Raw genomic sequence first — 20,857 nt, 5'->3', positions numbered from 1 at the left:
CTCCCGCGAAAGCGGCGGGGAGCTATGGGGAAGGCCGCTGCGGCGGGCGGGTGGGGAGCGTGTCCCGCCTCCGCCCTCTGCGGCCCCAGGGCTTGAGCCACGCTGCGTGACCCGCGTGAAACATCGCCCCCATCGGCCACTTCTGCCGCAGCCCTGCGGCTGGGGACCGAGCCCTGTCACTGCGGGTTTGCGTTTGAACGGCCTGCTGAACTGCTTGTTTCTGTGCCGTATTTTCTTATAAGTCCTCGGCGGCCCCCGAGGCTGGGCAAAGCCCGACCGCAGCTTTGGAGGGAAAGCGGCCGCCCGCTGGAAGGCTGAGGGGAGGAGAAGCTGCCAGAAGGTGCTCGTGCCGCGGAGCTGACGCCGGGCGTCCCCGAACCGTGTCCAGTGTCAGCACCCTCCTCCCGCGGGGCGCCGCTCCTCGGGTTCGTTTGCTGCCTCTTTCGGCAGATGAAGCGGCGGTCGGCAGGGACGGCGCGAATAAATAGACGCGCCGTGTTTGATCTTTTCTCCCTCACCCCATCTGGAGTCGTTTCAGTCACTCACACACCTCGCCAGAGAGGATATTCCCTGGGTTAGTACAACGCAAACCGGTGATTAAAAAAAAAACGAAAACCAAACCTCCACTACCCCCCAACCCGCCCCGACTCTTCCTTATGGACCGAGTATGCCAAGCTCCCGCCATCATCTTTCTCGAGAAAAAGATGTACCTTCCATGTACTATGCCCTGGAGACGCAAAAAACTCCCATCCCAGAGATCCCCTTCCCTAACGCACACACCCGCCTGCCTTCCCCGCCGAGAGCTCAGCCGAGGTGTGAAAAATGCCCCGCTGAGGGTAGGAAACCTGCCAACAAGAGGGAGAATTTGAGGTAGCACTGCAAACAGCCCGGGCAAATAAAACAAATAGCGACTTAAATTCCTTCCAGAATTAAAGAAAGAGGCAAGAGGGGGGAAATAAAGAGGGAGAAGCGGGGAGGGGGCTCTCGGCAGGCTCTGCGGATGTCCTGGGAGGATTCACTTTGTCTGCGGATAGAAGGGACGCTGGTGGCTTCGGTAGCGGATGGAGGGGGGTGGTTGTTGGTCATCCACATGCCACCCAAGATGTTATTCACTGCTAACAATTACCATTATCTGTCCCCACTTTTGGCTAATCAGACAGAATATGTAATGATGAAGCCTGTTTCCTGCTGTCTTTGGGAGGTAACGGGTTATTCTCTCATGGGGGTGGCGGGAGGGGGGGGCTACACCTACTCCCATTAGGGCTTTAGCACTTGACTAATTCAGGTACTTAGCATCCTATAGACAGGGACGGTTTGAAAGCAGGCAGTGTTTGCAGTGGGGAGGACTGTTTATATAAACAGGACACCTCTGTAAACGACACTAATATTTGGGGTTAGGTGGCGATGGAAAGGAAGGTCCTCTTGAGCCAAGAGACTCCCCAGTAACTGGACGCAATCCTTTCCTCGCAGCTTTTAAGGAAGGAGGTTCGGTTTGGGGTGATATTTTTTTGAAGGGTGTGCACAACCTATCATGGCCACATCTGGCAGGATCAGTTTTACAGTGAGGAGCATTTTGGATTTACCAGAGCAGGATGCTAATAGCATAAAGCAAGCCTCTGACCATCACCACTCAGCGGAGAACTACACCAGCTCGCCGTACCGACGGTGGATAGAAACAGACAGAAATCACTATCCCTGTGAGTATAAAACGGACAGGAGTTCTCCATCTCCACACAAATATCTTTTGTTTATTTCCCCTCTTCCTTTGAGGAAGATGCGAAGCAGCGAATTGCCAGTGTACATAGCCTACAGGATCGGGGGAATCCAGGCTGGGAATTTTATAAAATATTACCGAATTGCAACAATGAAACAGCAGAAATGTCCCGACCACGATCTTAAGACAGAAGAGAGGGGGGGGGCTTTTTTTTTTTTTTATTTGTTTGATTTTTGTTATGGGGTTGGTGGGTTTTTATTGGTTTGGTTTTTGGGTTTTTTTTATAGGTCTGTGCATGCTCCCAGCTATGGCAGAAAGCAAAATCTCAGGCTGTGTCCACCTCTCTCTCTGATCTTATGGTTTAAGCCCACTTCCCGGATTATTTTTTTAACCCCCGTTTCTCTGGTGCAAGATATCCTGTCTTTTTTGTGCTGGAGGGGTTTGAGGCCACCCCACGCTCCGCAGAGAAAAGCTGAGCACCCCTCGTGCCTCGCCTCCCCGCGCTGCCGCGGCGCGCCCTGCGCCACCGCCTAGATGCACGCACCTGCCACGGCGGCGGCAGGCTCCAGCTCGCAAACCCAGCTGTGTAGCACCTCGCACACATAAATTGTGCCGCAGATATCCGGCGTTCATTGTATACCTGTGTGTGCACAGGGGGAGACCGTCCTTTGAAGGGGTGCGGGAACACCACCGGGATAAGTTAAATATTTAGGTAATCGAGCGGCGGGTGAAAAGCAGATATGGAAGGACCGGCGGGCAGCCCCATATTCTGATACAGTGCGGAGGGCACACGAGGGCTGGCAGCCCGTAATCCCCGGGCTGTGCGTGACGAAGCGGCCGTGCCTCTGCGGGGATTACCGGCGGGGAAGAGACGGTCCCCCACGGGGGACAGCCCGTTCCGTCCGGTGGGCTAGGTTTAGCTCATTCGTAGGGTTAGCTCATATCTCTTGTTGACTGTTGGGATTAATCCGGCCCGGTAAACAGCCGGGGCCCTCCTTGCGAGAGAGGTTTCAGCTCTCGGCGGCCTCCTCGATGCCAGCCCCGCTCCCCGGCCCCGGCTGCTCCCTCTCTCTAACCCACTCGCTGTCCCCAGCTTCCGACGAGAGCGGCCCGGAGATGAGCTTGCCCGACTCCACCCAAAGGTCCCTCCCCGCCCGCGGCTCGGAGGCCGAGGAGAAGAAGAAGAAGCGAAGGGTGCTCTTCTCCAAGGCGCAGACGCTGGAGCTGGAGCGGCGGTTCCGGCAGCAGCGATACCTTTCGGCGCCGGAGCGGGAGCAGCTGGCCCGGCTGCTCAGCCTCACCCCCACACAGGTGAAGATCTGGTTCCAGAACCACCGCTACAAGATGAAGCGGGCGCGAAGCGAGGGTCCCGGCAGCCCCCAGCCACGCCCGCCCGCCCTGCTGCGCCGGGTGGTGGTGCCGGTCCTGGTGCGGGACGGGGAGCCCTGCCGCGCCTGCCCTGCCAGTCCTCCGCCGCCCACCGCACGCCCCAAGCTGGGCTGCGCGCTGGCGGGATGCAGCGCCCAGGCCGCCCTCGCCCTGCAGGGCTACCGAGCCTGCCCGCCCGCCGCCGCCCTCGGCGTCTTCCCCGCGTACCAGCACTTGGCGCACCCCGCCGTCGTTTCCTGGGGATGGTGACAGCGGCACTCAGCCCTCTGGGGCCGGACTCATCCCACGGGCGCGGGGCTGCCCGCCCCGGCCCCGGGCTATAGCGTGGGGAAGGCGCCCGAGGCGCACCGGGGCACCGAGCGGCCGGGCTCGGGCGGGCCGAGCGGCGGAGCGCGGCTCCGGGGCGGCGGCAGGCCGGGACGAAGCTGACCGGGGCCACGCTTCCCTCCGCTGGCCTCACCCGAGGGCGAGGATGTCGCGTGAGGCTCGAATTTTGTAAAACTTCTGCTCCTCCTCCTCCTGTTCGAGAGATTCCTTGTTAAAAACTAACGATCAGCCTAGCGACCTAGTGTATTTTAAAATAGCTGAATCTTCCAGTGACTAATAAAATGATTTTTGGCAAATAAATTTTCCCCGGCGGAGAAGTGTAGTTTTGACGATTGGGACTGTTTCGTAGGATTGCCTCCTGTGCTATAAAAACTTAAATATTTGTCTTGATAGCGCCAGTCGAATTTGACTTTCAAGTTCGTTTATTTTACCCACATGCGCCGGTAAACGGCGAATAAAGTTTGCTGCAAGCGTCTTACTGTAAACGCGGCGATAATTCCTACAAGAAGCGTGACCCCGAAGTCTCCCGTTCTCCCGCGCCCCACGACTTTGCATTTTAAGCGGCGATGTCTTCCCTAGAGCCGCTAAGGCGGGATCCAGAATTAAGCCAATCTTTCTGTTAGCCTGAAACCTGTCCAAATTTCGACTGGGGAAGGACTGGGGAAGGACAGCCAAGAAAATTATGTTTTGAAACTATTTGATAAACTAACGATTTTATTACTTTGGGGTGAAAATAATAATATATATTTTCTGCCAACCGCCAATGGGGGAAAAGCCCTAAAACCCCCCACAAAGCTAAACCCAGGTCCCTGAAATACGGACTAGAGCGGCTGCTTCCGTCCCTCTGACGGCACCTGCGGACCACGAACGCAGAGGGAATATTTGGGGGCAAAGACCCCAAGGGACTGATGCAGACAACTTGGCCGCCGAGGAAAGGCTGTCGAAGGAAAGGGCCTGGCAGAAGATATTTGAGTGGGGTTCCTATTATATATTTTTTTGTTTATTCCCTAGAAGGGGATAACTTTGGACGAGATATGCCCCCGGGATGTGCTGTGCTGTCTACACATCCCGGGGAGTCCACGGAGAGCGAAGCTGCGAGGTGTTGCCGTCGCGGATGGGGAGGCGACCAAAAGCGCACACCGGTTTCCGTGAGTGATTTTGGCCGCCTCCGCCGCCAGAATGGCCCCGCTCTCCTCCCAGCCCTACCTTACCCAGGGCTGCGCACCCTCCACCCTGGCGGCTCGGTGTCGCATCTGTCCTCGGTGCGGGAGGATCAGACCCAGCCAGCTACAGTGCAGGATAGGCCGGGGAGAACGCCAGTCCTCCCACCTGCATCTCCTTGCCTGCTTGGGCACGGAGGCATGTGCCAAGACGGAGGAGCAGATCGGATCAGACCTCTGGGCTGTGCGGGAAGGACCTGGAGAAACATAGTTTCTGTGTCACCTGGGTTTGGTTTTATTGTTTGGTTGGCTGGCTGTTGGGTTTTGATTTTTTGTTGTTGTCTTTCCCCTGCCCCTTTCCCTTTATTTTTCCTCCTGCCATCCGAAATCTTTTTTTTTTCGTCTCAGCTGCTGGCCACCTTGTCTCCCATATGGATGGGGTTATCTTAGAAGAATCTCCCAGAGAATCGCTCCTTAAACCTCCTTTTGTCTTGGGGGTTGAAAAGAGCATTGTTGTGCGTGAAAAGGACCTAGACAAAATCCGCACTGTTTCAATTCAGGACTGTTTAATCAGTCCCTAGTGACAATTTTATGGGTTTTAGGCGGTACAATAGTATCTTTTAAAACCTTGTGGCCTTCATGAAAACAAAGGGCTTGAATTTTATGGGCTTACAACTCCAATTAGAACAGTGCCAATGTGTATGGGAGATTATCAAATTTGTATCATAAAACCCCTTTATAATAAATGATTACTGGAAGCTGGGTAGGCACGGGGGAGGGGGAGAAGGGACCCAGACTTCAAGCAATGGACTTTGTCGCATGTAGTTCTAAACGTACAGATGCTGGCCTCCATTTTAACCCTTTGTGACCCAACTATGCAGCAGGATCATCTGTGGAAAGAGTGTGATAATGTCATTAGAAAAGAAAACAAAGACAACGGGACAAGACTGCTCCTTCTCAGCACAAATCTACCCTTCGTCAGCTTGCCAAGTGTTTGCAGCATCCCACCTGGAAGGGTCTTTCCCTGGCTCCTCGCTCATCTGAGCTGCTGTCCTGTCCAGGAGCCCACACACTGTCATAGGAAGGCTCTGTAAAATACGAGGGCTTCCTTAAATTACTGCTTTTATGAGCTACTGTACATTCTGGTAATGACAGCAGATGTCCCTTCCCAATTCCAGGTTGCAGTGATTTTCTCTGATCACTAGCTGCAATGTCACCTGATGAAGGTTTCTTCACACAAAATGTGAGATTTGTGAGCGTTACCTTTTACCAAGCCCAGGAAATGGGAAAGATGCGATTCCCAGGCACTGGCAAAGGCTAACGAGATGCTCTTGCAGACTGAGACAAGTAATCTCAACAGAGGTGCAGGGAAGGTGGTAGAGTCATGTTCAAGCTTGGAGAAAAGCAGCCCCCTTAATTTAATGCATCCATGTAGAAAAAAGAATGCATTAAATAATGAGACAATTCAATAGTCTATGGAGATTTACAGTAAAGAGAAAGTCTTGTGAAGAAGATAGGGTGGGACTGAAAATATTATTTTTTCCTGACAGAAACAAATTAATCTGTCTAAATTTTAAGTGCATTTAGCAAGGAAAATAGTTAATTTTACCAATGGTTAAGCTGTATCTAGGACATACTTCTTAACAAGTGCCACTGATAACAGCTTTAAGGCAAGAGAGACTTAGCACCTTTCAGTGTATTTTCTACTACTTTGGATTGTTTTTTTGATAAGGCATGAAATCATCTCAGTTGTTGATTTGGATTTTTTTGTCTCCTCCTCAAAGTGGTGAGTTTCTGCCTTTTCTCTTTCTTTTTCCTCACCAGGTCTCACTGCGGTGTTACTTTCACCCCGCAAACAGGCCTGTAAATTCCACTGAAACTAATGAATAAGCAAACCATGATCAAGATCTAAATGCCATCTCCAGCTAACGAAAAGCATTGCTAGCATCTTCAAACATATTCCTGGGTGTTTTACTCTATAGTCAGTAAACAAGCTATTGACTTTGCAAAGGCCCAGCCCTGTTTCAGTGGGAGCCCCTGGGCACACGTTTGTTAACTCAGAACTAAGACATTAAAACAAGTCACTAGATTGCCTCTAGTTTTGGACAATAGTTCTGAAAGAGCATATGAGCAAGCCTCTTTGTAATACTTCATGCACAAGTTGAGTGTGTCCCTGCCAATGCAAATCCACCATTAGTCTTTGCATATACACTCACCATGCATTTTAAAAATTACAACAGATGAAAACAATTGCTTCTGAAGCTGAACCCTGCCATGCTCCAAATTCTCTTGTCACTGACTTAGGAAAGGCTCCTGGCAGCCTTGCAGTATGCCTGTCTTCGCTAATGGCCCATCTGGACTGTGTTGTTAACTAAGCGCAGGTCAGGTCTGTCGAAACTTTTGGAATTTCAGCCCCTTGTACCTCCTAGCATTTGATAGGAATAAGCCTTCCACCCTTACTTAGAGCCCAGCTGATGCTCTACAATCACAGTGAGCTCACTTTGTTTTCAGATAAATGGTGGTGCCCAACTCTATCCTTGGATAAACACAGTTCTGGCTACCCCTGCACTCAGTGACCTTCACAAGTCGCAGTTCATTGTTGAAGATAGTGTCTTACTGGACTTGAGTGCCTGACAGCTTCTGCTTCTTGAGAAGATGGGAACAGCTAAGATACCAGGAACAGCACTTTCTCAGCTTTAGTAATGGTACTCAGCCTTTTCTTCAAAACCTTAGGTAGTGCAATTTCCTTTTCCGCAGCCAGTGCTTCCAACCCTTGAGCATGGGACCAGTCCCATACATATTGGCCATCAGGTAGTAAACTCTTTCCAGAATTCCTGCCATGAACAAAGAATTGCAAAACAAAGACTCCATTTCACTTACTAGACATTTAAAAAAATAAACAAAAATTCGATTGCCACCAGTATCAGCAATGACAGAAGGACCCCAGTCACCTCCTGTAACTTTCAGGAGGCTTCTGACTCACCATGCTGGTTTTGGCTGCGATAGAGTTAACTTCCTTACAGTAGTTAGTATGGGGCTGTGTTTTGAATTTGTGCTGAAAATGGTGTTGATAATATAGATTTCTGCATCACAGTCTTTTCTGGTTTTCATACTGCCCCACCAGCAAGAAGGCTGTGGGTGCACAAGAATTTAAGAGGAGACACAGCTGGGACAGGTGACCCCCACTGATCAAAGGGGTATCCCATGTCGTATGGCATCATGCTCAGCATACAAAGCTGGAGGAAAAAGGAGGAAGAGAGGTTGTTCAGAGCTCTGGGATTTGTCTTCCCCAGTAACTGTTATATGTGATGGAGCCCTGGTGAACACCTGCCTGCCCATGGGAAGTAGTGAATTAATTCCTCATTTTGCTTTGATTGTGTGAGTGACTTTTGCTTTCCCTCCTAAACTGTGTTTATCTCAACCCATTAATTTTGTCACTTTTTTTCCTTTCAATTCTCTCCCCCATCCCATCAGTGGTGGAATAAGCAACTGGCTGTGTGGTGCTTAGTTGCTGGCTGGAGTTAAACCATGGCACTCAGTTTCCTGTGGGAAAGGAGGCAGTGGATGGAAAGCTGCCCATAGCAGAAAAGTTGTTTTATGCTCCTCAAGCATAGAGCTCAAGTAACACTTGGGAGCAGAGTAGCTCAGACTAACAGTAACACTATTAAAATGATTTTAAAAAATCAAACATACACTAGGTGTAGCAAGCTTAAGAGGTCTCTGTCTGCCACTAAGCACAGATTACTGAGCTATGGGATCAGTTTGCTTTTTATCATGTTCAGGCTTCCAACTGGTGAAGGAAATCAGCTCTCTAGACCAAGGATGTTGACAGTTGTGACAGATTTAATCCTCTTTTCTCCAGTGCTTTTCTATTTAAAAGACGTCATAAAGTGTTCTGGAAAAAGCAAAAATCTCTCCAGAACACAGCTATAACTTTTTTAATATTCAGGACCAATAAGGAGAAAAGTCCATTTCTGACACCCACTGGTTTCAGGCTGCCTTCCTCAATAAAAGGAGACCTAATCACTTACTTCTTCACAGGCCTTCGCTAAGTCTAATTCTTAAACTTCAGGGTTAGATATCCTCTTCAGAATCTGACAGAATTTGGTTCTGGATGAGGAATACTTTAAAAGAGAAAAGAAACAGAGACACTGGAAAAAAACATAGGGAAACCAGTAGCAACAATGAAAAGACTAGATCTCCTCACCAATTTTGGTGCACAGGGTGTATTTTCATCGGACTGCCCACACTGCTTTTGAACAGTCAGCCAAATTCCTCAGGGTCATCTCCCATGCAGGACAATCCTGCTCATTAGTTCATAGTGAGGGCAAAAATGATTTCTTGACATTCCCTACAGTCACAGTGTTTGATTTTGAAATATTTGTTGTCAGGAAGCATCTGACTTTTTACACTTGGAATACAGTTTTCCTCTTATGCCCTTATTTTCCTCTTTGAGTGAATGGGGGGATTTGGTGTTAAGCTAATGGCTTTATGATATTCAACACTAATCATGATTTTACTAAATCATAAATATAGCCACTTAAAAATATACTAAAGTATCAATCTGGAGAGAAAAAAATCCTTCTGTTGTTTGTGTGCATTCGTGCAGAGCTCCTAATTGGACGCATTTGCTGTTTGCAAAATGCAGTATCATCCATGATGTTTACTTTGCCATCACACTTCAGAAAACACCTCTTCTACTACTAGCTAGGCACCACTTGGGAGCTCCTCCTGATCCCTTCCATTTCTCTGCTGCTTTCAGGGAGTTCATGCTGTCAGACATCCTTCTGTGCTATTTTTACACATGGTTAAAAGGTGTATGTGACTGTTTTTACTCAGCTTTTCCCTTTACTTCTCCTACACTGGCCTCAGGATGCTATTGTTGGGATCTTTAATGTTGAAGCTCAGCCTTCATCATTACAAGTATTTCCTCTGTGCATGGTTTACCTGCCTTCTACTGGTGGCTGAGATTGTGTTAATATTCTTCTCTCCCTCATATTTTCTTTTTAAACCAGTAATTTAGCAGTATTTTCTTCACACGTCTAATATATTTATCTTGAGGAAATAATTTTACCACTGCATAACCTTCAGACTCAGTTATCCAACCAATTTTCACAGTACCAATGTGTAAATGTGTGAATACTTCAACATTTTTGTATTCAAATTTGGCTACTGAAAAATAACTTTTATCTGTGCTTCAAAGAAACCTAGACTTTATTATTGGTTTTGGCTTTGAGTACTATAATTTAAATATTCCTTTGGCAACAGAGAGTTGAGTTTTGAGTGCACTGAAATTTCAAGACACTACAGGAATACTGTTCTGGTGTTTACATTTTAAAAAGATGTTGAAGCACGCGAAAACCATTGTGGAAGAAATGCAGGAAAGGTGAGAGCTTGGCCATCATCCTGTGGAGTGAAGGTTGGGGTAGGTGTCCTGTCTATTCTAGCTTACCAAAGAGACTGGTGAAGCAACCTAAGTTAAAGCACTCACACAGCAAACATAATCTTGGGCATAAAAGGCCTTTCTGTTCAGCTGGCAAAGTTTAATGAGGTCCAGTAGTTAGAAAAAACCTACTCTGAAACTTGTCACAGCTCCTAGCCTGTAGAATAGTAAGGCCCTTTTACCAGGATTTGGTGACAAAATCTCTGACTCTGAAAAAATTTAATGTGATATTTGAGCAAAAATGTTCTCATTTAGTCACAGATGTCGGCCTTGTGCTGAGAATGAATTCCAGGAATCCCCATGGTTCATAGTGTATTACAGATGACAGTGCTTGATCAGAATAAGCCCTTCTGACCTTTAGGTATGAACATTTATGTTAGCTACCTGATGGACTTCAGGAGCCAGAATAGCCTCTGTCATCAAACTATGCAAATTATCATCATCCTCGGGCTACTTTGCTTTCAGAGAATCATGAAAGAACCCAATCAATCAGTATTAAAAAGAGGGTTTTGCACCAAGTACAGCTAGAAAGCTCTTCAATGCTACAGTAGCATATGTCAGGTAACTGGCTTGCCTAGAAGAATTGCTGAATTTGGGGTAAATGCAGCTTCAAGGGTAGTGGTGAGGCTGAGCAACAGCACAGGCTCTTATTTGCTGCATGGTATGGCCCCACAGCCCACACTGCTGAGGGCAGGTGCTGGCTCTCCTGGGCTGCTTGAAAAACCTGCACTCTGCTGCACATAACATTCCATGTCTCTATTTCTAGCAGCACCCACCTGCCAGTTAGGAGATATCGTAAGGCAGTGATGATACAAGAAGGCCAGATCCTCACCCTTCTCCCCAGCACCTTTTCTCCTGTGCTGCATCAGCATGAAAATCACCCACTCTGTCTTAGGTCTCCTTTTGGTCAATGTCCTTTCTCCCTCTGGCACTGACTTCACAGAAAATGGGGACTGCTAAGGACATCTTCAGACTAGGTTTCCAAGGGCACCTTGTAACAGCTGGGAAAAGAGTTGAAAAATCAGGAGGCTGAGGAAATGTATGTGTGACTCTCTTGCTTTTTCTTTCCTCTTCCCTTGCTCTCTCTCTCCACCATCAGGCAATGGAATCAGGCCAGTAGTTGCTCCTAACAGCCTCACTTTGCATTTTTCACTATTGTCACTGTATCAGCCAATCATGAAAAAAAAATGACATATTGACTTGGCAGGTGCTTCTGTTTTGAACATGATTAAATAACTTTTTATTGTCATCTTCAAAGCATTTTTACGGTCATTTACTGAGTGAAAGGGGCTCTGATTTTGTGAGTATCTGCCAGAATATGTTTGATCCTGTCATCATTTCTTCAGAAAATCACGCGCCTGTAGCTAGAGCGCAAGATATGGTAAGTGCATGAATTGTCCATTGCACTCTGCACTTACAACACTGCCTTCATTGTCAATGATAACAACAGCAGGGGAGAGATCTTGGGAGTTAAACCACCTGCTGTTTTCTCCTTGATGTTTGAGCTCTTGGATGCTGCATGAATCTCAGAGATGCAAGGAGTCACTTCTTTGCTGATGCCCTATTTTATGGATTGTTTGAACATGGTATGCTGTTGTAATTAGAGCTGACTAGAAAGGAAGATTTCCATTCCACAGGAGATGCTGGATGTTTTGTTGTGCATCACCATGGCAGAATTATAGCACTGATGGAGACCTGGGCCATGCTCTGCTGCTGCTCTTGGAGCTGCTCTGCAGACTTTCCTTGGACACTCAATTTTAAGTTCCCATCAAGTTCCCACATATTGAACAGAATTCACATGTACTCCTCTAATTTTCCAATTCCACTGATTCTGCATTTTTCTGCAAAAAACCAGTTAGAGCACTCCCTGTCAGCATGATCTATCTATGCAACAGCCTTCATTGACCTTCATCTGGGCTTACAGTTTCTGTGCACATCAAAATAGAAGTACTTCTTGCTAGATGAGTTAGGCTAGTAATATTGTGTGCATGAAGCAAAGAGAGTTACAAGTAGCACATCTTTGTTTAAATTTAGCAGTAACCAGCTGGCCACATTCTGTAGGAAGCAGGAAGGGAGGAATCACAGGGAGGAAGGGATCTGATGAAAAATCAAACAGAGGCTATAAAAACATTTCTCTAAAATGGCAGCATAATGAAAAAGGGATGCCAAGCAAAGAGCTTACTGATCATCTGTGTATCACTCATAACATACTCCAGCTAGCTCAGCCCTTGGTTCAGAGGGGACATGCAGGTGTTGGGAAGGATCGCTTCCCACACATGGTGTTTTTGCAGGATTCTTTTCCACAGACAAAACTTATTTGTACTTCATTAACACCCTTTGAGACAGGCTGTTAAAGTGTGAGGTGAAAAAGGCAGAAAGTTGAAGAAACTGAGTGTCAGCATTCCTGAGAACAACCAAAATGAGGCTGAAAGCAGAGGTTTGACTCTCCAAAAAAAAGCTGTGGACTAAGTGGTTTCATCTTTCCCTCATTTTCATGCCCTTTAGTCCTCCAGGACTACTGCTCCTTAACTATTGCTCTGCCCTCTGTGTTTCTTTCAATGCTGGTTGTGCCAGAACCTCCCTTTGACAACCATTACTTTTCCTCTCATAAAATTATTAACACAGAAAAGAAGCTCGTATAAAGTCAGTTCTTATGGAAAAATTTAAAAAACAAAAGAGGCAGTTAATAATAACAATGACCTTTGATATTGCAACAAAACTGCTCCTCATATCAGGAAGGCAAAACCTTTTGCTTTCAGGATTTCTTTCCTTTGGTTGGGAATGTAAAAGGAAGGAGACTGTAAGAGATATCTAACACTCAAATGAATATCTCTAACTGTATTGGGTCTGGCTGAGCTGGAGTTAATGTTTCTCACAGCAGCCCTCACAGTGTTGTGCTTTGCATCGGTAGCTAGAAAGATGTGGGTAACACACGAGTGTTCTGGCTACTGCTGGGCAGGGCTGGCACAGCATCAGCGCTGTCTCCTAACATTCGCCCCCCAGCAAGGGGCTGGGAGTGGGAGAGATCCTGGGAGGGGGCACAAGCAGGCCAGCTGATCCAAATTGACCAAAGGGATATTCCACACCATATGGCATCAGCTCAGATATAACAGCGAAGGAAAGGAGGAGGAACAGGGGGGCGCTCGCTATGCACAGTGTGTGCCTTCTGGAGCAACCACTAGAGGTGCTAAAGCCCTGTTTCTCAGGAAGTGGCTGAACATCACTTATTGATGGGAAATAGAGAATTTTTTTTCTCTTTATGTATGAGCATACAAACTTTTGCTTTAGTAAACTGCCTTATCTCAACCTATGAGTTGTTTTCTGTCTTATTTTCTCTCCCCTGTCCAGCTGGGATGGGGAGTGGTAGAGCAGCTTGGTGGGCATCCGGTCCAGGTCAGCCCACCACACTAATGAAGGAATATTTCTGGCTGTACTACTGTGTTTACGTTTATGAGCCTATGCCACATGTTCAAGACCATGCTACACAAATATTAAAAATCAATAAGTCAGATCTCAAAAATCATGAGGCCAATGTAAAGAATCATGAGATTTAAAGAAAAAGGGATAACCTTTTTGCATCCCAGTTTCTGTTTGAAGAACAATTTTGTTACATTTTAAATGTTATTTGATCTATTTTGCCTTTTTAGAAGAGATCTTTAAGCTCAGTGAGAACTAAAATGGTGTGTGTTTGCATGTGTTGTCACTTCATCATTTGACCTCAAGGACTGGAACAATGAAAATATTACAGTGGCAGACCTGTAAAAATCATGGATGGATGAATTCTACATTTTCAAAGGCCTGCTGTAAAATAATCTGCCCCTCATGTGGTTATCTGTGGAAAGGTCCCTTCAGCCTTAGCCCTACCTTTAAAAGCATCATGAATCAGCTATTCAGATGGTGCTCATCACTGTAGCAGCAGGAGCATCATCCATCCATCCATCCATCCTCACCCAGCTGAGGGTTTGACCTGATTAATTTAATCATCTGACATTGATGTATCATACGTTTTCTCACCTTCAAATTTACAGAGCTCAAGTCCATAACCTTTGGCTAATGGCTATCTTTATTTCTCAGAACAGTCCTTTGAGAGTGTCTGCACACCAAATTAGCAACAGGGCTTTTGAAACAGTGACTCCCCATCCATATATTTCCCTTCAAAACCCAACTTGAGGGTATTGACCCTCTGGATTGATTGGAACAGCATCCATGAAGTTGCAGGCAGCCATGCCAGTAATGTGGAAAGATTCACAGGACTTTCACTGTGCACCTTTCACAGGCCAAAAGCCACATGGCATTCCCCAAGCCCTGTAACACCTAGTCCCTTAGGACACTTGTACATTATAACAAGTGTCAGGCTTCTTACATTAATAGCTAATGCCCTACTGTAAAAAAAATGAAGGAAATAAAGGTGAGAGAAAAAGTAAATGAAAGAGGGAAAGAAGAGAACATGCACACAGAAAGGGAGAAAGCAAGAGTGTATTGTCATGGGGTAGCCATGTACAGCTCTTGGGAGATATGGAGTCTCAGATGTGACCACTGCAGGAACAGACAACGTGCAGGTGAAATGGCTGTAGTAGCATAAGAAATGCAGCCATTGAGTGTGAGATTTTTGTGTGCTCTGTAACTGTGAGGCAGTGCCATGGTACCAGCATTCTTCAAACACATCCTCTTGACCTGCTCCTCTGCTGCACTGCAGAGAAGGGCAGTCTGGACAGCACATCCACAGCTAACTAACCAGGGCTGGCTGGGAAGCTGGTTTTTACCTCATGAAAGCTGCAGGTGATGGAGAGATTCACCCTGGCCTGTCAGGGTATGGTGCCTCCCATGCTTGCTAGATCACAGGACTATCCAAAATAGGTTTCCTCCTGTTTTTCTGGTCACCCTTCTGGGTGCCGTTGTTATTTGATCTGACTTTGTGAAGCCAGAGCAGCGTATATAGGGTAGGTCATGTGGAGGAAGAGTCTGACTTACTATATTTGCTGAAACTTCTTTCTTAACTGCTAAATACTGTACAGAGTAAAAGCAAAGGGTTTTTTCCACCTTGCTAATCAGGAAAGAGGTAGATCTTAGCAAAGAGACAATTATGAAAATCAGGAAGCAATTTAATTGTCTGAAAACAGCTTAATTAGGAAGAATATAATTTCCTTAAATGATAGTAATCATTTTCCTGGGGATTAAAGAATAGCAGATCTTCATTTCAATGACAACAACTTTTGCTATCAGAAACAAAAGCGATTGAAAAAATAATGAAAAGAAGTAAGTCCATCTTACTTCAGGTTCTCTTAAGCCTTATACGTATTGGAATATTTTCCTCTTTTTTTTTCTTTTTTTTTTTTCTTTTTTTTTTTTGTTTTGTTTTGTTTTGTTTTGTTTTGTTTACTGTGTAGATATGGAACCAGTATTTATCTATAGCAGAATATAGCATGAGAACGGTTCCACATTGTGGTGGGAGCCGTCTAAATGTATGGCAGTAAGCTGTCAGAACCTCCCACACGGGCCAAAAGAGAAGAAAAAATAGTACAGTAAGCAAGTAAATGCATTGAGGATGAGGTGTTGCTGGACACTACACACTTCAGAAATCTACCACTTGACACTTGTAGGGATGTACTTGGAAGCCTAAGCATACAGTCTAAAAGCTCCTGCATCAACCTGTAGTTTTAGAGGGATAGTTGAGGCCTGTCTTGTTCAGGGAAACACTTAATCACCTGCTTCACTTTAATGAAAACCTCATGATCTGCCCCATGATTATCCAGAGGCTACTTCCTAGGAGAGATAAATAACAACTGTTACATACACAAATGTATTTAGGTGTCTTTTTATTTACAAAGTTCACCCTTCAAATGCCAGGACATCCCAGAATTAGGTAGCTGCTTGGGCTTATTTACTATAATATCCTCTTTAAGCAATCATACTGAATTTCTCCTATGAAATCTCTGCCTTAGTGCACAATGTGTCTGGAATTCCTTAAGAAGGCAATTGCACAATGTTTTGTATTTTTACAGCTCTTCACATTGTATTTCCCAAGTTAAAACATACACACATGACAGAAGACCTTTTCTATCTCCTGTCAATAATATAGCAAGACACTGAAACTGGTTGCCCAGGGAAGCTGTGGATGCCTAAACCCTGGAAATGTTCAAGACCAGGTTGGATGAGGGCCTGAGCAAACCAGTCTAGTGGAAGATGTTCCTGCCCATGTCAGGGGGGTTGGAACTAGATATCTTTAAGGTCCTTTCCAGCCCAAACCATTCTATGATTCAATGATTCAATGGCAAGATGGCTGAGCTAATCCACCAGTTTGTTGAAGGGCCATCCATTTCCCTTCCCATCCCTGGCACACAAAGTATAGGGGAGAATGTGAGTAAAAAGGGGCAACCAAAAAATGCAGCTCATGTTCCTTTGAGAAATGGGCCTTTAAAACCGAATTTCCATACTACCACAGCAAAGCAGTACAGCAAGGACTGAAAAATACTGGTCCTACAGAAGAAGTAGGGGAAAGATAGCTGGGAAGCAGAGTCTGAAAGAGATCTAGTAAATCAGTTCAGTGGAAACTGACATACAAATTTAGGGTAAAAAAAGCTAGAGTAATCCTTGGATTTTGAAGAACAAGTTGGAAAGCCAGAGGAAGGAAGTGATTTCACTCCACTTCTGTTTCTGATGAGAGCAGTGCTAGATCACTGTCTACCGGCTGTATCCGTACCTTCAAAACACATTGCAGGAGAACATGCAAACAAGAGCTGCAAACTAATCCAAGTAAGATCAAAATAAAAAGCGAAAATACTTGAAAAATTATCTCTGCTGGGCTTAACAAAAACAAGACTGAAACATCATTTCATTGCAGCATAAAGATGTCTTCCCAGAGACACATAGGGTTATTATGCTAATAGTCATGTGAAGAGACATATGGGATTTTATTCCTGAACCCTCTGCAGTAATAGGGCTGATCCACTGGATCAGCTGTGCTCTAGTCTTCCTAGAGGAAACCCCTCTTCAGTCTAGGCAGAAAGGCAGAACAAAAATGTAGGCTGAAAGCCAGACAAACCCAATCTCGAAGCAGTGCATGCCATTGGAAATGTGCAAGTAATTAGCCAAGGTAAGGACTCCTTTAATGAAGACTGGAGGCCCCTGTGCAATGCACGTTTAAATCACACTCAAGGCTCAAGGCAGAGTGACATGGAATGACTGGTGACATATGGGAGGCTGGGCAACACGATTAATTGCTTTCTGATTTTATTCTTGTCTGTAAATCAATGCACAAGCAGCACCACTGATAGGTCTGGGCTGAACACTGTCTCTGAGTCCAGTTTCACAGACTAGATCCTCAGTGCAGTCAAGCAGGATGGTTTTGAGGAGAACTGCAGAAAAGAGGATCTAACCCCACTTTGCAAGGTAAATTCTAACTCAAGCATTGCATCTTAAATCTTAACCTTCCCACTCAACCATTGTGATTAGAGAAGCTGTTGTTTTGGCTTGTATTTCTTGTTGTAAATCAGGTTCTTTTTTCAGTCTGAGTAGCACCTTTCACCAGCAGTGCTCAGGCTGAGACTAAAAATCCTACTTGTAGACTAAGTCACTACTTAAGGCAAGAATGGTTTTGGCAGAATCTGGCTGCAGTGCTGCTCTTGTGTTGAGGAGCACTTTAGTTACCATCAGTCCTTGTTTGTTTTCATCAGACAATCACTTACAGAGTCAAGAAGTTCTTCGTGCAGGCATACAAGATCTAAGAAAATATATTATGTAAAATGTGTCTTAAGTTATGTTTAAAGGAGTTTTTTTAAGCCACACAGGTTCTTAACTGGTTATATGAATGCTGAAGTTTAGTTTTTATCCTTCATGCCTTCCTCCTGCCTGGGGGCGGCAGACTGCGCTCAGCAGCACAGAGTATGAAAAGCTCCTCTGACACCTGCTCAGCCTCACTGAATTGTTTTTAAGAAGCCAGTGCAAAAGCATTGTTTATTGTTTCAAACTGCAGTTGTGGGATTCCCACCATTTTTTTTTAATTTTTTTTTTCCCCCAGAGCATTTCTACTTGTTTAATGCTCTTTCTGAACTAGAACAGAATTTTTGTTGTTATTTTGGATTTCCTTATAGAATATGGGTCCCCAAGCACAATAACTCATTGCCAAGAGGCTGCCTGTGTGGAAATCGAGGGACAGGTGTAGGAGGGAAGAGAAGTGTAGTCCAAGTCTGGTTGTCCATGTCTTGAGCACTGCTGAGAATAAATATAATTTCAAAAAGCAAACATATCCCCAAGGAGCCAGTGCAGCTGCATTCTTACCTCACATAGGCTGAAAACCACAGTGGGAACAAACCTACTTGTGGGATCCATAGGAGTGAAAAGGCACAATTAGTTGACAGAAAAACCAGACAACCTGAGACAATCTCTAGAGATGTGAAACTTCAACAAATAACTGCAGGAGCAAACCCTGGCCCTTTCCACTGTGCAGGGAGTGGCACAGCCAAGGATGGAGGACACACATATTTCCTGTGAGAGCACTTGTGTCAGCACCTTCAGATCTGCAAGGTCCCACAACCTGGGCTAAAGACAACCATTTTAGCAGGGGTTGAACTGTGCAGTCAAACAATGCAATTCTGACCAAATCATGGCATTTTTCAGTCTATAATCCCAGCAAGAACAGCAAATTGCTGGTAATCTGCAGAGAGGTGAGAAGGAACATATTCCACAAGTATGAAAACTGTACACTGAGAAAAGCGTGAGGGTGAAAGCAATGGCTACAGCTACAGAGAAATAATAGAAACCAATAATAGAAAGGGAAATTTGGTGGATGACAAGTTAACCATGAAACAGCAGTGTGCCCTTGAGGCCAGGAGGTATCCTAGGGTGCATGAAGAAGAGTGTGGCCAGCAGGTTGCTGGAGGTCATCCTCCCTCTCTACTCGGCCCTTGTTGAGAGGAAAGGGTTAAAACCAGAAGATTTGGGAAAGAGGAGGGAATAGTTTTGTGCAAAGTGACCTTGCAGCTGGAAATGCTGAGAATGTTGGTGTGGGAAAACTCCATTTATTATGCCTAGTGTGATCATCCTCTGCCTGTTTTGAGAAGTAGAATTCCTGTGTAGAGATAACACACTCTCACAGACAGGTTTGAGCCTCCTGCTGGGAGAGAGAGAGATCATAAAAGCACAGCCTTATGATAAACTGCACGTGGCAAAGCCCTTTGATATGTTGGGGCAGGCAGTGCCCCCCTGCCACTGCCCAGTAGGGTGACCTAAGCCTAACAGAGCCTGTGTCCCATGTGTCTCATTTCTCTAGGATGAACTACACCTAACAGAGCCTGTGTCCCTGTGTGCCTCTTTTCTCTAGGATGAACTACACCTAACAGAGCCTGTGTCCCATGTGCCTCTTTTCTCTAGGATGAACTACACCTAACAGAGCCTGTGTCCCTGTGTGTCTTTGCCACCCAGCGCTGTTAGGGAGGTAATGAAATAAATATTTTTGTATTTCAGCTGTGGTATGGAGGTCACCCCTGTTACCTGTTTGTGTTGATACACGCAGCCCTAGAAAGACCACTTCTGGGGTATTAGATTCAACACCGGTCTTCACAGTTTGAGAAAGACAAAGAGCTACTGGAAAGGGTCCAGCAGAGGCCACAGAGATGATGAGGGGTCTGTAGCTTCTCTCTTATGAGGAAAGACTGCAGGAGCTGGACCTGTTTAGTCTGGAGAGGAGAAGACTGAGGGGGAACTCATCAATGCATATAAATATCTCAAAGGCTGGTGCCAAGAGAATAGTGCCAGATTCTTTGCTTGTGCCCAGCAACAGGATGAGGAGTAACGGCCATAAACTAAACCTGGAAGGTCACCGAGTCTCCCTCTCTGGAGACAGTCAAAACCCACCAGGACACATTCCTGTGTAACCTGCTATAGGTAGGGAGGTTGGACTAACTGACCTCCAGAGGTTCTAACCCTAACTGTTCTGTGATTCTGTGAAATCTCTTCCTGTGGGCATGAGTAAAGTGCAAGGACACTTCTGTTTGCCTTGCTGAAGTCAGGTCAGCACAGAAAGAGCTTATTCTACCCCTGCTGGAACAAGTAAGTGGAGCATCTACACAAACCCAGAGCAAACCAGAGAATCAACAGAGCACTGAAATGAATTTCTAGCCTAGCATAGGATACAGAATATTGCTCAAACAACCCAAACATTTCTCTAGTTTGTGACCCTAAGACAAAGCTCTGGCACATCAGCAGGTAGACAAGTCATCAAGCCACTGTACCACCTCAGGACAAGTACCATCAATGTTCCTGTCAGTGGTTACTAGTATTTGTAAGAGGACCCAGGAAGCACAAGCTAAAAAAGATATCCCTACTCCTAAACGGAAGATTGAATAAGAGGCTATACACAGTTCTGAGATTTTGATATGATGTGAGAATCAGCAGAGCCTCAGAAAATCTAGTTATTGTGGAGCTACTGGGCACAGCACAACGCAGCTGGGCCACTAGAAGTGGAAGCAGAAACCATCAGCATGTCATGGACTACAATACAGGTTGTACAAGTCTGGATAAATGATAGGGCTGTCCTGACCAAATAAAAAAATGCTTCAGAGATGAATCCCCACTCCTATGGCCATGCAAGGAAGCATGAGAGATTTTGCCTAGGAAGTCCCAGCAGTTTCTCCTTTCAGGTATAAGAGCAAATTTTATGAAATTGATAGACTTATTTGAAGTCTGTGGAGGCAGAAGCATGGCTGAGTGAAACTAGTGGATGGGTAGATGAATCTCTCATGAACCATTAGCATGGAATAGTATTAAGTATGCTAAGACTGAAATGAGAAACCTAATCATTTGAAGCTGACAGCTTTAAAATCTCAC

At 45.8% G+C, this 20,857-nt stretch overlaps 1 protein-coding gene across 1 annotated transcript; it reads left to right on the top strand.

Annotated features, from left to right (window-relative positions):
* The first annotated feature begins 1,303 nt into the window (after positions 1-1,303).
* On the top strand, positions 1,304-3,730 carry NKX2-8 (NK2 homeobox 8). The gene is made up of 2 exons (XM_069016000.1): positions 1,304-1,697; positions 2,808-3,730. Exons 1-2 carry the CDS (start codon positions 1,532-1,534, stop codon positions 3,350-3,352), a joined length of 711 nt encoding a protein of 236 aa, XP_068872101.1. The 5' UTR covers positions 1,304-1,531; the 3' UTR covers positions 3,353-3,730.
* Positions 3,731-20,857: the final 17,127 nt, after the last annotated feature.

Source organism: Aphelocoma coerulescens, chromosome 5, assembly GCF_041296385.1.
Source record: "Aphelocoma coerulescens isolate FSJ_1873_10779 chromosome 5, UR_Acoe_1.0, whole genome shotgun sequence".
Classification (NCBI taxonomy): domain Eukaryota; kingdom Metazoa; phylum Chordata; class Aves; order Passeriformes; family Corvidae; genus Aphelocoma; species Aphelocoma coerulescens.
Note: the sequence above shows the minus strand (reverse complement) of the source record. Positions and strands in the feature narration are given on the sequence as shown.